This window comes from Cololabis saira, chromosome 20 (genome assembly GCF_033807715.1).
Source record: "Cololabis saira isolate AMF1-May2022 chromosome 20, fColSai1.1, whole genome shotgun sequence".
Lineage (NCBI taxonomy): Eukaryota > Metazoa > Chordata > Actinopteri > Beloniformes > Belonidae > Cololabis > Cololabis saira.
Genome location: NC_084606.1, coordinates 28,085,632 through 28,104,153, shown reverse-complemented (window position 1 = coordinate 28,104,153; position 18,522 = coordinate 28,085,632). Strand labels below are relative to the sequence as shown.

General features: G+C 41.8%; 1 protein-coding gene across 1 annotated transcript in view; it reads right to left on the bottom strand.

The window, feature by feature from the left end:
- The window catches only part of adamtsl3 (ADAMTS-like 3), a 142,402-nt gene extending 130,448 nt beyond the window's left edge, over nucleotides 1-11,954 (bottom strand). Inside the window, exon 1 of the mRNA XM_061709867.1 lies at nucleotides 11,673-11,954. Within this exon, the coding sequence (XP_061565851.1) occupies nucleotides 11,673-11,726 (54 nt within the window). The 5' untranslated portion in view covers nucleotides 11,727-11,954. The remainder of the gene's footprint in view (nucleotides 1-11,672) is intronic.
- Between the last annotated feature and the right edge of the window lie 6,568 nt (nucleotides 11,955-18,522).

Sequence of the window (18,522 nt, the reverse complement as noted above, 5' to 3'; positions counted from 1 at the left end):
ATCCGTCAGTCGACATTAAGCAAGCCTCTCTCGCCTGGCATCGTCCTCCAGCACGAGTCAGTTCAGTCCACACGGCCCATTATGTCCACTCTCCTGTCTCTTCGTGACCTTCAAGTTTTTATCAAAACTGATTGGAAGTGTAACAATGATGAGATGATGGAGCATTCAAGTGAAGATTGAGGGTGAAAGATGAACAAACATCCATTTGTGCCCGCTTGACCTTGATACAATTTAAAGTTGTGTTTAGATGTCATTATTCAAAGACAAGGCTGGCAAGAATTTTCCCAAATATGGTAGATGTTTGCGACCGATGTTCAGGCTCACCTTGTAATCTTACGCATATGTTTTTCTCTTGTCCAGCCCTGACAAATTTTTGGCAAGTTTACTTCGACACCATGTCCAAGGTATTTTCAAAAACTATTGACGCTTCACCACACATTGGCATTTTTGGTCTTCCTGAGGAATACACCCGATATTCTACTAAAGAATTGGAAGTATTGGCTTTCACCTCCGTGATTGCTAAACGCCACCTCCTTCTTAACTGGAAATCCACAACAGCCCCTTCCAGTACACAGTGGATTAACGAGGTTATGTCCCTTTTAAAAGTAGAAAGAATTAGATACTCAAGGAGGGGAAACTTGAACAAGTTCTATAATAAATGGCAACCGTTTATGGACTTTTTTGCGACAACGTAACCACCCCCCACACCCTTTTTATTTATTTATTTTTTTTATTTATTTATTTATTTTTTTACTTAGGTTTTCTTTTTTTTTAAGATCTTTACTTTTTGTCTATCCTTATGTTTATATGCCCAGTTGATTATTTCATACAGACTATGTCTATTTTATTATATTGTTTATCTAGTCTTGTTTTGTATTATCTTTATTTGTTCTTAAAAAATATGTACATTTAAATTGTCTGATGCATACAACCACGTTCATTGCTGTCACCAATGTGCCCTGGTGTATGTAAGTGCCTTTGTTACGTTTGCATCAATAAAAAATATGAAACAGAAAGATGAACAAGACTATGAACAAGTGTATGCAGAAGAATCAGTTCTCTTCTAACAAAAAAAGCTTGTAAATTGATAAAAGTATAACAATAAAAACAAATAAACATTTAAATGTCATATTTTTGAGAGCCTTCTTCACTGACAGCATTTCTTCAAACCTGCGTAATGAGTACTTAATCGTACAGTAACGTCTATTTAATGTTTTTTCTTTTTTAAAACCAAATCAGAAAATCTGATGACTTTTTTCTCTCCAATGTTTCTAATTTCCACCAAAAGAAAAAGTACAGAAGAAATTCCAAATATTCAGTTTTAAAAAACCCCATGGTTTGAGGGTGCAACAAGTTGTGAATTTAAAAAATGTGCAGTTTTGCATCAGATTCCTCCTTTGAAAGTTGAGCTCCACACATCTCACCGTCATAATTCACTGTTTTCCTGCTCTCTTTTGGGTTTAGAGATAAACAAGCAGGTCTAGATCAGTTTTTTCTCATCCCAATTTTCCCATTTGGCTTCGGAATGAAACGATTTAGAGAATAAATGGAGCTATAGAAGCGTGGAGCATTTGACGATAGAAAAGTCCTGCATCAGCTCGTCTGTCCTCACTCAGCCTTCAGCTTAAACGATCAGCACTTACAGTTAAGATTCTCTGGCAGTGAGCTGATGCCAGTGTATCTGCCGTATCATCTGGGCGGCTTCACGGGCCACCTGGTCCCAACTATTCCAGCTATGATGCCACTCATGCTGAGATGAGAGAAGAAACCGCGGAAAAGACTTTGTTCTATAGAGAAAAGAAGGATACATGTGTACTTTATGTATACGTCAGTTTCAGAGGAGTGTCGAGTTTCCCCTGAACCTGCGTGTGTGGGGCTGGATTTCTGTTTGCGGTGCAGGACCACCCGCCGTGGATGATGCTGCCGCCGCGGCGCGGCCAGAATTCCCCAATGACACTTCAAATGCAACACCAACGCGAGCCGATGGCTGGAAACAACAGTGACCTGCGGGCGCATTTTTGTCATAGCGGGAGTTTATTCTAGGGGCTCAAACATCAATCACGGCAAAACATACAAACAGCGGGATTGTACGGGCTTTCTGAAGACGAAGGGATTTAAATGAAGGTCATTTAGAGTTTGCAGCAAAGTTCACGCTCAGTTCAGAGACACGACACCGCCTCAGTCCTCTCTTTGGATGAGAAGAAAATAGTTTTTGATCAGGTGCTCCTATAAGGATGGAGTACTATTTTTTTATGCAAATCTACTTACAAATGCATGAAATCTACTTTTATATTCATTAAAATGACACTCTGTCAACAGTCTGAAATATCATTGTGCATGAAACATTATATCAATTAAATTTATTTTAATTTGTACTGAAGTTTAAACCCAATAGAGCATGTTTACATAAATCCTATTATTTTTTTTGCCTCAGTTATTACAGACCTCACGAGGTTGTCCGAGACTTCCCAGATCAACCTCCGACGCTCATAAAAAATACAAAAAATTCACACAAAACACACTTAAGCTACACAAGTGCTGAAAGGCAGCACAAATTTCCCAGGCAGGGGTTTCCTGAGAGGGAACGCCGGGGCCACTAAATCTATAATTCAGTCACTACATCTGTGCACACTCACACACACAGGCCACCGAGGTGTGTGTACGTGTAGTACGTGTGTGTGTGTGTGTGTGTATGTACCTTTTACATAGGGGACACCGCGGCCTCTGGTAATCCCAGAAGCAGCCTGGGAATTACGAAACTTAAACGGATATTTCAGTGACACATACAAGAAGTCACAAGACAGAGACACAATTATAGTTACTCAAGTACTGTACACAAGTGTTATGTTAAGCTCATTTAAAGGTTAATGCTACATTTCACTACATTATTGCAAATACTAAACTGGTTCACAATTGCACCACATCCATACTGCTTTACACGAGTTATATTCTTCTTAATTCTCCCAGTTCTGAAACTGGACTGCTCACAGAGCTGCAGAGACTTCCCACTGCCCCGTACGCATCTGTGGATGTCAAAATATGTGGGCAATTCTCCGCTTATCGCCGCTACCCTGCCTCTGAATGAACAGAGGCTGAAACAGAATCCACCCGGAGTCGGTAGCGTTGACTGACTGGCCCACTCCCACGGTGCCCGGCCCACCGGCAGCGCTTCTCACAGCTCACTTCGGTTGTTACCCAACATGGAACTGCTGATGATCACAGTGGACCTGCCGTTTCTAGTGCTGCGTCACCTGAAAACGGGTCATAGCCGAGGTGAAACACGGGTCCACCTGCTGCATCATCCAAACACACAAATGGATAAAACCAACAATAGGGTTCACGCGTCCTCCCTGTCATCATGACACCACGAAATATGTAGTGGCTGTCATGTGATTTAAGGGCATGCACTGGTTTCAAAGCCTGAAAAGCAATAAAGAACAAAAGAACCTACAATAATAAAAACAAACACTTAATTACACTTCAGCAGGACTTCTTTCTTTTCCAGCAAAGCAAAAACTAAAGGAGCAACGACAAAATCTAAAATACATCACAAGCACAGGTTGTTCCACATTTAAAACGTGCGTTGTGAAGCTCCGGTGCAGAACCATGTTTTTAAAACTGCTTAATCTTTTAAAAAGAGGTAAAATGCCAAAATGAAACTTTGAGTCTTTGTTCATTTTTGACAATGTGAGTCAAAATTATTTCTCTTTTACACTCTTTTATATATCTATGGAAAAGAAGGACTACAGAAAGAAAGCTGAAGCTTAACACTCAAAGCAAATACAGATTATATCTACAAGCGGCTATTTCTAGTCAATATTTTTATCTTTTTTTTTAGATAAACATGCAACATTAAAGCTTGGGTATTTGCACAGTCCTGCACACCTACTTTGCATGATTACATGGTCATCAATCTGCTTCCGTGGTAGTCTGCACGGTAATCCTAACAGCACCTCATTTGGACCGGGGGCCTCTGTTTTTTTGGTCGTGGCCGCCCAAAAGTTTACTCAAAGCACATGTGACCGCGGGGGGAAACAGATGTGAAAACCCCAGGAAGCATCATTAGCTTTGCAAACATTCGCCACAGTCGGCCGTGGAGACCCTGTCAGCGAGCAGCAGCGCGGGCCCTCAGTCACTCGCGTTGCCAGTGGATTTAGCCCATCCGCTCGTTCGCTCTCACTCCTAACCGTTCTCACACTCGTAGCTCCTCTTCCCAACGGAGTGAGGTCAGCGAGTGAGATAACTGGCCTCGTATTTGTTTGTCATGCCTGTCAACCAGTGAGTGGATCTGGAATTACTGTATCCGTGTCCAGTAAGATGTACTTCAAATATTTATGTTTTCATTTCATACTTTATGCGGATGGTCCTGCTTGGCTTGTGGTTTCAAAGTATGCTTCATGCAACTCTTCTCTTCTCACTCCATCAATACTGACTTACAGGATATTTCTTTATACATCTGTAGATCGTGTGTGTCCTCTCCTCGTCTTCCCACAACCTACATCCGCACTTATTATCACCCTATTAATAACTCGCTCCTCTGTGTCATCGAATGTGGGACTCGCCTCCCACCTTGAAGCTGCTCAATGACAAAGATGGCATTGAATTTATGTGTTTTTTAAATGTGCAATGCAGGTTTGGGCTTTTTCCGCGATAATCTTCTCCTCTTCCTTGTTTCTTTCTTCTTTTCTACCCTTTGTTGTGTCAGTCTGACCTCCATCTCTCCCCCCGGGAAGTCCTCCCTAATGCTGCTTCAGCAGAAAGACAAACACACGTGTGAAAAAACCTAAAAAAAAAACCTCCTACTTGCACCTCCCTTCTAATTAGGTGTCACGAGAGAGGCCAGAGTGCTCCTTCTCCCTTCTCGTTAGCACCACTCCCCGGCACTCCTGCTGCAAATCTCACCCCAGGATGGGTCTAAGGTCAAGGCCGGGGCAGAACACGACAGACAGATGCATGTGCTCAAGTCAAGGCAGAGCAGATCAGCTGCAAGGTCTTTGCAGCTTTTGAGATTAGCTGTGCATGAAAAATGTGTTGGCCAGATGATGCACGGGAGGGACCCCGGCTCCTGCAGACGGAGTTTAAGCCGGCGTCCAGGAACGCACAACAGCATAAAACAACAACGCTCAATCACGCTGATGGAGGGGACGTGGGCCCGCTGCAGACGGAGCCCAAAATATTTCATCAGAGGATCAGAATGCCAGAGGCTCGGCTTTCAAGCTTGCCAATAACAAATAAACCTGATGATGAGGGAACAAATACTTCTGCGGCGGGCTCCAGAGGAAACGGCGCAGGGACAGAGGGTAGCCACCTGCGCAACACAGCACAGCTGTCCCGGTGTGGGAGCTGCAAACGCCATCCCCGCAGAAGTGGAAACAAAAAGGTGCATCTGCTGTAATGTTGCCATCTGCTGGCAGATCCCCATCAACGCGTGACGGCAGCGCGATGAGAAACAGTTTTGTGTGAGGCACAATGAGACAGATTCCCTTGAAACCTCAAAAACTCGATCCCAAAGCTGTTTTCTTGATAATGAAGTCTGGACAACATGTCCTGTTGTTTACTCGCTGGCAAAGCCCTGCAACATGACTCCAGTGGGTTATGCCACTTACTGGCACCGGCCCACTCCAGGCACTCGGTCTCGGCATATTAGTAGTCAGCAACAAGTGATGGAAAGGTAAACAACAATATCATGTTCTGTAGGGTTTTGGGAGGGAAACAGGGAACGCCAGATTCTGCTTTCCACATCTATTCAGGTCTCACAAAGCTCTCTTTGTTCACCAGCTCCCGATGTTAAAGCAATACGCCGGCATTTTGGGAATAATGTTCCTTCCCTTTCATGCTCTAATGAGCCGGGAAGATTGACGCCACTTTCTTTTCTTTGTGTTGACGAATAAAGAGCGACAGAACTGATGGCTTAGGCTTAATTGTGGTTGTAATGTAGTTTTCTGTGCCCGTCCGTCGGCCAAATTCCTACAGATAAGCATCAAAATATAGCGATCTTCAATGTTCCTTTGAATCGTGACTGCCCCCTACTGGTGACCCCGCTCAGAACTCATTAGCGCTAAAGTTCAAAACGTTTTCTTTTACCTCCCATTTTTTGGAACAGTTTATAAAAACGAAATGTAAACTGTTAATGGATGAGTCTTAATGTTTCTTTCTGGTCAATTTTTGTTGCTATTGGAGAAAACATGACTTCTGTTCCCCTTCCTCAAGATAAGCTAGGCTAGGCTAGCCACCAACTGGCAATAACTTCATGGTTAGTGCATAAAAAAAAAAATTAGAGTGCCAGTGGTCTTTTGATATCTGCAAGAACAACAAACTTCCCTAAAATGTCAAACAATTGCGTTAAATGAGAAAATTAGGTTGTGGAGTTAGAAAACATAAGCACTCTGTCAGGTTTTGTGTATCATCAGTCACAACAATTGTCATGGGCCTTTCAGACACAATGCCAACTGCAATTTCAACTCAGCTCGGCTCAGTTTTATTTATGTAGCACTTTCCAAACACAAGTGCATCCCAAAGTGTCTAACAGGCAAACCAAAGCTTAAAAAAAATAAAATAAAACAATACTGTGGAAATAAACAAAATTTCAGAGGTTTAAATATTAAGGGGACTTATAAAGCCATTTTAGCAACAGCAGTAAAATGTATAAATAAATAGCAATAATAAAAGCAAAAAAGTTAAAGTAAAACAAAAGAAATCGTGCCGATGAAAAAGAGCAGTGAGTCTTAAAAGTGGAGTGTCCCTTCTTTGAGAGGTTCAATATTTGATAACATTTCATATGAGGCCAATATTCTGTTAAAACAAAAGAAATATGATCTCTCTAAACAGCACAGGTCGGTATTTTCACTGGATCAGCTGAGCAATTTTCACAAAATCATTTGGACAGAAAACTAAAATAGCTTTGCAGCAGAATATGATTACCAAACCAATCTGACAGAATTTACCGACACGATATCCAAGTGATGGTTCAATTTTCTGTTTTTTTGTGACAAAACCCCCAATTGATTTATCCTCCTTAGATGAAAAACTGATGTTTTTAACGTATTCAAAGAGTTAAATAACAGTTTGTGCACTTTTCTTGCAAATATCTGATGTAAAACAACAGACAACAATAGTCCCCCTTTGACATCATAATCAGTATTGGGTATCAGTAGACATATATAACATTCATATCAGAACCCAAAGCAAGCAGAACGGTGCATCTCTAGATAGCATCAATGCATGGACCAGTTATTTTTAGCATCGCTTTGGGATGAGACGTTCCTTGTGTTGTGTAATATGGTGCTCGTGAAAGAAGTCCACTATAAAAAGTCTTTTTAATGTTTGAATTAGAGGATAAACTTTGGCCAAATGTATTTCCAAACTCTCTGAGGCTTTATGTCAGGAATAATGTCTCAGGTTTTTAGAAAAACTAAAAATTCCCTGTCATCGCTGTCTTTATACATGGTCGCCCATTAAGTTGTAATAAAATTTTTTTTTTTTTAAACCTTTCTCATGAAATTATTGTAAATGAGAGGAAGAATGTTTCTGAAAGCAAAATTATTCCAACTTTATGGGCGATCTTGTATATCCAGCCCAAGGCTGTACTTAGCTGATTAAATTCCTTGGGTCTCATCAACACATAGAGTTGAGTATCATCAGCGTAAAAAAAGTCTAGCAGGAATAGAATCGAAGACATATTGATGGTTTAAAAGTTTTCACTGTTATGGTTTACTTAGCCAGACTGATGGGAAAGAAACTGAGGGTTCATGACTTTCTAAAGTTCAGCATTATCCAACATTAGCATTTGCTAACTGTATTCTCTAATGTGTCCCATCCACACAGCCAGCTCGTTGTAGCACCTTTATTCCACTTTTACTGCTGTCCATTGCTGCCGTTATGCCACTGTTCCACCCTGACAGGTAGAAACAGTACAATAGCAGAACTATATTAATTATTTGTGAAATGGCTAATGGAAAAAGTGCAACCAGGACATGAGGGTGACTACAAAAGGGACAAAGGTCAAATGAGAAGCAAGATAAAGATGCTGTGGAAACAAAATATCTTAAGTTGTTCTTATTTTCTTCCATTAGTAGCAAAAATATGCAGTTGTAGTCCTTTACAAGGCTTTTTACCATATTATAAAGTTATATTTTCACACCAGATGTCATTCTTCAGATTCAAGGTAATAACATTCCTTTTCCATTTCTCCCAAAGATTGTTGTAGAGGTCAACAGTAGTAGTAAAGATTTCCTCTGTACAAAACCTACCTACTGCTAAAATTCATTCACAGTGGTGCCCAGGGCACAACAGGCTCTAACATTGACAGGATTTGTAATGACAAGAAGAAAAAAAAGTCAAATTTGAAGTTGTTCATGAACGCCAAGCCAAATACAGCTGAAATTGAACTTTCTTTGAAATTCAACATCCAATAGAAGCTGTCATTTCTTGTTCTGTTCTGCAGGATGTTTCCTTCATTGACCCATTGAGAACACTGGGAAGCTACTTCCTTTCACTCAGCTTTATAGCACTTGGTGCCTGCTCCACGGGTTTTGGGATTGGAAGAGCGGCCTGCTGCTGGCACACCTGAGTTAGACGCAGAGGAGGCGCTGCCCCTGTGCCAGGATCTCCACTAGTTCAGCATGAAAAATGAAACACTCTGTGGGTACCTCCGCAAGTCAAGTGCCAGTGAATTTTATCCTTAGCCTGCGAGAAAGAGCGCAAAAGCTCTCTCTCACACACACACACACCCACACAAACACACACATATACACTTTCATTCTCAGTCCCACTTCACAGATTAAGCCCAGATGGGAACAATGAGATGAGTATGAAGGCTTTTGCAGTGTAACTGAAAACATTCAGCCTTGTTAACGCACTCCAAAAACTTGCTCCATCCATCACTGGCCAGATGTTCTATGAAGCTTTTTCCTTTACTTCTCAGGAGGGACCAATCCCTCTCAAAATTAATTCACTTCCCTTTCTACTCACGTCCACAACAAAGCCACTCATGAAAACTAATTGGATAGTTTGTGGTCTTTATGATCAAGCGATCAAGCCGTGGAGCGCCTTTCTGAGAACAAGAGATGTTGTTGTTGACGGACGCTCTCCTGGGACCATTTGCACGCCGTGACCCCACTTAATCCTGCCATTAGATCCCAAAGCTTCCCAATCCTGCAGACTTCAATGCACTGTACTCATTGCGTTAAGACTCTGAAAGGGATCATTTCCCTGAATAAACATCAAAATCTGTTTCTTTTGTGGCTAATTTCCTTCTGAATTCCAGCTGAGTTATGAGAGAAAAGGCATGTGGCGAAGTGAGCTCGGCAGCACTACACCCCGCAATCGGGTCTGATTTATGTTCGTCACATGTGGGAAGTTTTTATCGAGCCAATTCACCAGCTTTTTTTCACGAAAAAGTAATACAATGTATTGGATGTTTGATTAATCAAAAGGGTATTTGCGTTTACATATCTTTATCAATGAAGGTTTTAAGCTGAAATGAAATCCCTACAGAGAGTCTACAGAGTTTAGGTGTGCCGAGTTTGGCAGCACAAATTGGTACAAGGATGAGAAGTGAATCAGACCAAACTTGTAGAGTCAAAACTAAGAAAAAGCCGCAATTTCCAAATTAAAATATGCTACTTAAGGCAGAAAATACAACGTACAGTAAGTAACATGACACACAGAGATAAAATAGAAATTTCATTTAATTTCAAAGTTCTGGCAAGTGGCAAATCTCTGGATAAGGAGAGCAACCTTGTTTCTCAGTGAAATGCCTGGGAGTGTTTTTTGGGTACAAACTCCCACACACACACTGTCGACATCAAAATCCCCATGCAGCGAAAAGGAAAAGTGCTTCTGGAAGATTCTAATGCTCAACACAGATCAGGGAGGGAGACGGCAAAGCAAGAAGACCCTCCAAGAATTGTTTGAGAAGCATAATTATGTCACCCACAAATTAAGGTCTGCTCTATTTAAGGGTTGGAGCCACAAGTTGTTTGGCCCCCCCATGCAAACAAATTGAACTTCCTTCCAGCAGCCAAACTCAAATACAGCTTTTTTCTTTTTCTTTTTTTTTTTTGCTGCTGCCAAGTGGTAATGCAGACACTTTGACCCGAGAGCAGGGATGAAAAGAAAAGACCAGTGCAGAGCAGAGAGCGATGTGCCCCCCCCCCCGTCCTCCCCCAGTCACACGGTGCGATGTGTGTGAACACATATGTGCCCAGTGCTGACTCATGCTGCCTGCTCATCTCCCCGCGTTGTCATCTGCTGACCACTTGAGCAAAAAAAAAAAAAAAGTTAAACCTACTGAGTCATTTTCCTGCCGTCCTGTGTGACGAAGATACGACCAGAATCAGATAACGGCATATGCACAGAAGTCATTGTTCGGGGAGTTTCACTTCAGATATCAATAACAAAAATGCTCAGTTATAACAGAGACATTCAACGACCCTCCGAGAAGCAATATCATATTCTAAACATCTAAAACAGATGTGCAAATGCTTTAAAGGGTTATTATGTAATGGATTTGACTAGACCTCAACAAAAGTTGACTGTATAAGTCACTGATACCCTTATGCTGATGTTTCCCCTGTTACAGAGCACCTGCATGTGCAAATGTATCTATTTTTCTTCATTCTTCAAACCGTGGCACATTCAGTCCACCAGTGGGTAGTGACCTAAAGGGCTGCGAGGCCTGAAGCGCCTCTTTGTCACCGACTGATTACAGCGTGGACGTGCCCAACTGGACTTTGAAGCAGCCAGTGCGTCTGAAGCCCCAAATCACCTTGAAGTGCTATTAGCACCTGTCGTGGTCATTTACGCATGCCGACAGTGACACCCCACCCCTCCTTCAGAGCCCTAAAACCAGCCTGCGGGCCAAACAACTGCTTTGTAGCCGCACTTAAAAGTCCTGGCTGCTCGGCTCTTGTCGCGGTGCTCACTCAACGTGCTTTTACAAAAAACTTGGCTGGCTCGACTGATGCGTGCCTACCAGGGGTCTTTAGGAGATCATTTGTGGAAGTATTTCAGTGGATGGTGGCCGAGTGCATGCCGCTTGCAGACTACACTGATTTAAATATGTTTGATCATTTCTCGACTTCTTTTTAACAATAATTCAAGTTCATAGTTGAACATCGCTTCAGATCTGCAGAAATAAGCACATCTCTGTCCTCCACATCAGCAGCCTTCAGCATCACCTGAAGATGATGAAGGTCACAGAAGTCATCAGAAACAGAAGCAGGATTTAGAAATCAAGGTATTGGGGCTAATCAGGCTAAACAGGGCTAATCTAATTTTGTTTTTTTTTAATTATTATTAATTTATGTTATTTGTGAAAGGGGCAGATCAGATAAGATTCTTCTTCTTTCTGCTCCCTTTTCATTCATAAGTTAGGAACATTTGTATTTGTGTTTGTATTAAATTGTTTTGTTTTTTGAATGAAATAAAGAATAAAATGAAAATGAAAATGAAAAATAATCACCAATTATTACCTCTGAATAAACCCTTTAGGCATACTTTTTAAGTTGTTTCTTTTTTTTTCTTAAATGTTCACAAAGGGTTGATTTTAAAACTGAGAGCAGCAGGTGGTTTGTCTCAATAAAGTGGGAAAAAAATTTAGTCAGACAGACTTGAGAGTTTTCCCTGAATGAGTGAGTGAAAGTTATTGTGAAGAAATCCCTGTAGCCTACCTTCACGTACACGGCCAGGAGGAGCAGCCCTCTCCACGAGCAGCCCCCGGGCATCCTGCACACGGACAAGTTCACCGTCAATTCAGGCTGCTGACAGAGAGTCTCCTCTCACAGACCCCGCGTCCCCGTGTCTGTCCTGGTCTGGTGTCCCCGTGTCTGTCCTGGTCTGTCCGGGTCTGGTGTCCCAGCCTCTGCCCGGGTCTCCCGGAGGAGGAGAGTCCGCTCTCCCCGCGGCGCGGCGCTGCGCTCCGGCTGCGCTTTTACCAGAAACGGCGGGGGAGGGGGGGGCAAAGACAGCAGAGACAGGACGGAGGAGACACCGCACTTCTCGGTCGCTTCCAGATATTTTGGTTCCGCGGCAAACACGTTGCTGCTAAATTTATGTTTGCATACCAAGCGTGCGTCAGGAAGAGGGGCTCACCCACCTTACAGTCTTAAAGAAACACTCACCGCGACGCGCCGGTGCGCCGCTCCGCCGCAGGGCACGCGCTGGGCTTTTATTTCTACTGGGCTTTTATGGCTCCGTTTCATCTTAAAGGACACATGTTATGATTTAATTTTATTGATTTCAAAGTCTAAATTGGATGTGCGATTGAGTATAAATCCAAACAAGTGTTATCAGGGGCGCCTCCAAAAATGTTTCATAGGGGGGGCCAGATGGGGCCACTTAAATTCTTGGGGTGGACACCAAAACTAAAAGCCGTCATTACAGGATTGTATTATACTGTTGTAGTATAAGGGCTCAGAAATACTTAAAAAAACGCCTACTGATATACTTGGGTTTATACGGAAGAGTATTAGGGCCATGCAAGAGAAAAAATATTTGAGAGGGGAAGATTTTTTTTTATTGTGCACTTCGAGAAAAAAGTCGAAATGTTGAGATTAATGTTGAAATACAATTTTGTGAATAAAGTTGAAATTTCGAGAATAAAGTTGAAATACATTTAATCTTTTTTCTCGAAATTCTACTTCAACATTAATATCTACATATCTTTACATATCTACATATCTACAATATCTTTTTTCTCGACATTTCGACTTTTTTCTCGAAGTGCATAATGAAAAAAAAATCTTCCTCCTCTAAAATATTATTTTTATTTTTCTCCTGCCTGGCCCTAATACTCTTCCGTAGGGGTGGCCAGTGGGGAGGCCAGCAAATTTGTAGGGGGGGCCGTGGCCACCCTTGGCCACCCCCTGGTGACGCCACTGAGTGTTATCCACGTTTGAATCAACAGGACTACTGTTCCAAGAGATAATATACAGTCAGAAACCTGAAGAGATGTCCTTTATGTTCATAATAATAAAAAATAAATCCTGAGTGTAGCTGTGTGTTCACTTTGAAGGTTTGCTGAACTGAATTGTGGGTAGAATGCATAAGACTGTAAAAGAAAAAAAAGAAAAACAATGGACAAACTATTTGGTCACTTGACCAAAGACAATGCAAGCATCAACCATTTTTTTGGCAGTCTAGCCGTATCACTTCCTAATCGTCATGCTACCACGCTTTGCAAAACAACCAGCAGTTTGTATGAACCCATCATCAGCTAAATGTGACTGTCATGGACTTTACCCCCAAGAACACGTTAAACGGTATATTCTGTTGTTAACGCCTGACAGCAGCTCTGCAGATATTTTGGTGGAGTTTTGGTTGATGAGCTAGGACCAAAGCTGACGTTGATTGGTTGGCTTGTTCCCGTAGGCCTGCCGGGCAACATGGCTGCACCCCTGTGAAGAAAAAATGGGCTTCAAGACCGGTCTTCAGAAACCAGTGGGGGTCATTGAAACATCGTATATTCACCAACGAATGATTCACCAACGAATGAATAACTAACTGCGACATAAAGCATTGTTATTAATGAGCATTTCTAGCAATGGCTCACGGCAGGAACGACCAGTTCAAAGTTTGGAAAGGTTCATTTACAGACTTTACACGTTGTGTGTGACATCTAAAGATGAGACAGAACCTGTATCAGATGGGAACTCAGACAAAGTGGATATGTGCATCTCCAGTGACATCGTTTCGAGTTGCCGCTGCAACGGGAACATATATTCTCAGATTTGATGAGTTCTGTGTTATCACAGGCTCAGATCAGTGTATAATTATCCACCTTTTTATTGCTCAAACTTTCTATCTTGCTGGTTATTTTTGTGCCTTTGATGTGGGTATTGTAAAGCTGCAAAAACAACCACACCCTGCAGGAGAGGGTAGAGTCAAGAGGAGCGTCTGTCTCCACCTCCTTAAACTGGCTGCTGTGAACAGAGATGTTGAGACTTGCATGAAAAGAGGGCTTGTGTACCATATCCCTTCCGTAACATTTCATAAATACCTCAAGAAATGATGTCAACATTAAAAAAAAGTCTCACCTCACTTGAATTCTGCAGTGATTGAAATTACAAATACTATTTTTTCCCCACCTGAGGCCCTTACTACAGTACCACCAATCTGTGCTAAGCATTGCATGACATCTGAGCTTTTAAACCCTAGACTAGTTATAATCTGGACACAGAGACTCAAAGCATCTCGCCTGACTCCTGTATCCACAGCTTTCATGGCAAAAAGTATTTTAAGGGGGATTAAAACTTCAAACTGTGAAACAAATCCCCAGCTCAAATTTGTACACTAGAAAATCTGTTAAAAGCTTGTACTAATTAAGACCCATTTGGGCTCATGTGGCGTGTCCACGTCCAGAGGTGAAGAGCTAGTCTCAGTTCAGGCACGCGCTCTAAACCCAGGAAAAACAATAGTAAAATCATTTCACTGGAATGAAGCACCCACAATTCCTCGGAGACGTGGACATTTGCTGCTTTTTTTTTTCTGAATGACCAGCAGAAACGGCTCTTCCTAATGAAACAATGCAAGTAGGATACATTTCCTGCATTTAATGTGCGGACAAAGAAGTTCAAAGGGTCGTAGCACAGATGGCACTGGGAACATTTGCCGTTGAGAATCGTGGCTACTTTTCACAGCCTCAGACTGGGTCACAAGTGAGAAATGAAATGCATTAGTCTTTCAAGTCAGACGTCCTGCATTGCCAACCGTGTGCCATTTAAGGTCAAGAAGAGTATTATCTGAGTCCGGCTGCGACTTCTTGTGAACTGAGATCAACCAAATGGAATGAAACATTCTTATACTTGGCCTTTGCTGGCACATGATTGAAATCCGCCGTTGTTTCTGATTTACTTTGATGGGATCCGAGTCATTCCTCTCCGGCTCCAATAAAAATAGCTGTTTCCTCTGTTTTAGTGCAGATAGTTTCTTTTTGCTTTTTTTTTTTTTTTTTTTTTTTTTTAACAGTTTAGCGACAGTCTATTGTATCCTTCAACACGAATGCCACGCCTCCGAAATGTGGACTCCAGCTGGGGTCAAGTCGCTTTGATAGGTTTGAGTACACCACATGCCATTTAAATTAAAAGCATTTCCTGGTTCAAATGCGAGCACGAGATGTCCTACTTTAGCAAGGAGGTATTTATTTGTTTTATAATCGATGGCTGAGGCTGGCAGCTCTTTTTCCATTTGATCCAATTCGGTCATTAAAGTAAGAGACATTAACCCCCTTTTCTTTAAGACCTGCTTGTCAGTGTTGACGCTGTACAGAGCCACTGTAATAACAATGTTGCTAAAAAAAATGCCATCTGTCTTCAGCCAAGCCCAAAGGGCTGGGGGAGATGCCCAATGTAAGCCAAAAAAGAGCACAGGTATGTACGGTATGAGCTACCTGAATTGCTCCCTAACACGCAGGCTCCAACACTTCAGTCCCTTTTAACACACCGAGCAGAAGAATGTAAATATTTATTTCCCAAGAGAGGGGAAATCTTTACCTGAGGAGTTTTTGCGGGGGTGGAAATCATTTCCTCTCCACCCTCTGGGTCAAATTATCATCCTCAATGGGTCCTTGAAATCCCAAGCTAACCTGCTCATGGCCGTCATCATGAAAGGTCCTGTGTCTTTGGAAAAAAAAAGGAGAAACATTGACCACCCACAGCACCCTGAGAGCACCCCCAGAGTCCGAGCCAGCAGTAGATAACACTTAAGAGACACGGATGTTTGGCAAGTTTACATTACACTGGGACTGGAAGTGCATAGCTGAGCTACATCGTCATCTTACAGTTATTATCCTTTTTGACGGATGTGCTTTGTGGGATCATTTGCTCAAACTGCAAAGACACCGTCCCAGGTACAAATGTATAATCAGTCAGGTCTTTGCGCAACAGATCTCAAAGGATTCTTGTGTCTGGGCAGATAAATGAGAGGCTGGGGCAGCAAATAATGACAGTATTTAAGTGTGGATCCTTTGTTCAAATGCAGTAAAGCGTTGGATGCTCTTTCACACCCTTTTTCTTGTTCCTAATCTTTCTTCAGAAGCAGATACTATGTTGAATTTAAAATTCTGGGCATCCGTGAACCAAATTACTGTGAAAAGTGAAATCAATGAAAAATAATTACATTTCTAAAACTCGTAAAGTTCAAAACACAAATATTGTAGACGTATATTTCTACTTTTTAACCTCCTGAGGTCTCTGCACCCTCCAGGGTCGGTATGTAGAGTAACATACTGTACATCAAAGTACCATTTTTGCTGCAATTTCTTTTTTTCTTTTTGAAGAATTTTGCTGATTCTTTCTCAGTCATTTTTTATTCTGTGAGATTCCACATTTACTGGCATTTAAACTGATTTCTCCACACGTAAGTCTAAATAAAGGTCCGCTGAAGTCAGCATGATTTGCCTTTCCAGCGGTACTTTGGACAGTTCTTGCAAACGTTTTCTTCATCTCACAGACCAAAGCGGTGCTTTTGTCAAGGAACTCTTTTCTAGAGCTCTAAAATTCAGATGACTTGACTTGACAAATGTGAGCAGGTCTTAGCCTTGTTAAGATGGGGCGAGATTTATCACGAGAGCCAAACTTTTGCATGTTCCATTTTATTGCTGTAAATCTCTGCAGGATAAAAAAGAAAAGAAACTGTATCTAATTTACAACGATGAAAACAGTGTTTCATGTGTAAGCTTTCGGTGAAACGTCCATCCTCTACACACGTAGCTACTCACATTGACACCAGTGTTGACCAAGACTCTGCACGCCAGCCAACCTCCCTACTCTCAGTGTGTGTGCATATGAACATACAAGCATAAAAGTACAGCTTTCTGAGTGCAGAACAGGACCGTGGTATGTAGAGTACATGTGTCAGTTTCCTAGCTAAACATACCCCGAGCAGGTCAGCGCCCCTCGTATAAGTAACCTAGTTGTCTCCCTTAAGCTGACACCAAACATGGCTGTTTGATCAGTGATATTGGGCCTCGGAGTCAAAGAGCTGCTTGTCACCTGCGTTCAAAGAGGGGGTTAAGACCTCGCCAGATACCGTGGAGAGAAGACAAGAAAGCTTGTTTTTTGCCTAAAAGAGTCTTTGAAAAAGCTGTTTCTTCCAAAATAAAACTGGGAAGCTGACCGATGGAGAATTAGTCAAGATGATTGACACAACTATCAATTGTGGTTAATAATTGAGACGATGGAGTAATTGGACAGTTTGTGTAAACATCTTTTAAGGAACAAATCTTCTTCTGAACTATTCCTGCAACATAAAGCCTTGCAAACCTCCTGCAAGTTGTTGTTGTGGCACCTTGTTACAGCTTCCACACCCTCTCCAGAGGCAGCTCAGTGCCACTTGCTTGCCTTTCTCATCTGTCCTGACTGCATTTACGGCTCTGTGGAATTTGGCAGGCTGTCCGCATGTGTGTGTTTGTACGTGTGTCTGCTCATGCTTGAGACTCCAGGGGAAACGAAAGCTCTCGCCGTTGCCGGGCCTCTGCGAGATGCCAGGCTTACTAAGGGTACAGTAACTCTCCTGTCTGTCAGCGGAGATCTGTTTCAGCTGCAGGCGTCACCCCTCTTCGCATATGTCATATCAAATGCTTGCTTGCAGGGGCATCGTGCCACAAACTGTCAAATGTAGACACCAAAACACTCGTTCACACCGTTGCCAATGATCAGTCAACTCGCCTTTGATCTCAAGGGTATTACTCTTCTCTCTTTTTCTTTAGAGGAGGATGAAATTACATACAAATCCTGGCTTATGGCTAAAACCAATATGCTGTTGGATGAATATTTATTAATTTCCTTAAAATAGCCCGCAATGAATAACTCTGGATCAGATTCAATAAGATTAAGGCTCCATGATACACAAATACAGTATATCCCTGGCATGCAAAAACAATATAACTTATGATACAGAATCTGAGGTATGCCCGTCAGATTTTCCGTGGGTATTACAGTGCGGGAAAAATATTGGTTGAAAAAGTAAAAAGAAGAAATAAAGCACCAGAAAATGACATTCATGTTGCAGTAAATCTAATTCAGGCTCGTAACTGCTGGATATCAACCGTGTTGGAGGGTATAAGCCACTAAACATCTAAACTTCAAATTTCAGGACACATCCATCCGTTTGTTTTATTCAAATCAGAATCGGCTTTATTGGCCATATATGTGAACATAAACAAGGAATTTGACTCATTAAACAAGAAGATCATATAGATAAAAATATTCAAAAATATACTATTTGCATGCATTTGCTATTATGTAAGAGCATCTGCAGATCAACGCATGCAAACTGTTTTATAACATGGATGAAATAACAGCGTTTAACAGAAATTCAGGTTTAAAGCAATTATCTGTTAAGCTATTTATTTCTTCAACATATATATACAGTATATACCTGTATCTGCACTATGTGACTGTACAACACTCACAAAATTCATTACAACAGACCTCCGTAAAGGACTCCATCCAATGGAGTCAAGAGCTGAAAAAGCATCTTACCTTTTAGTGGGAGTTTCACAGATTTTTCTTTTTTTTCTCT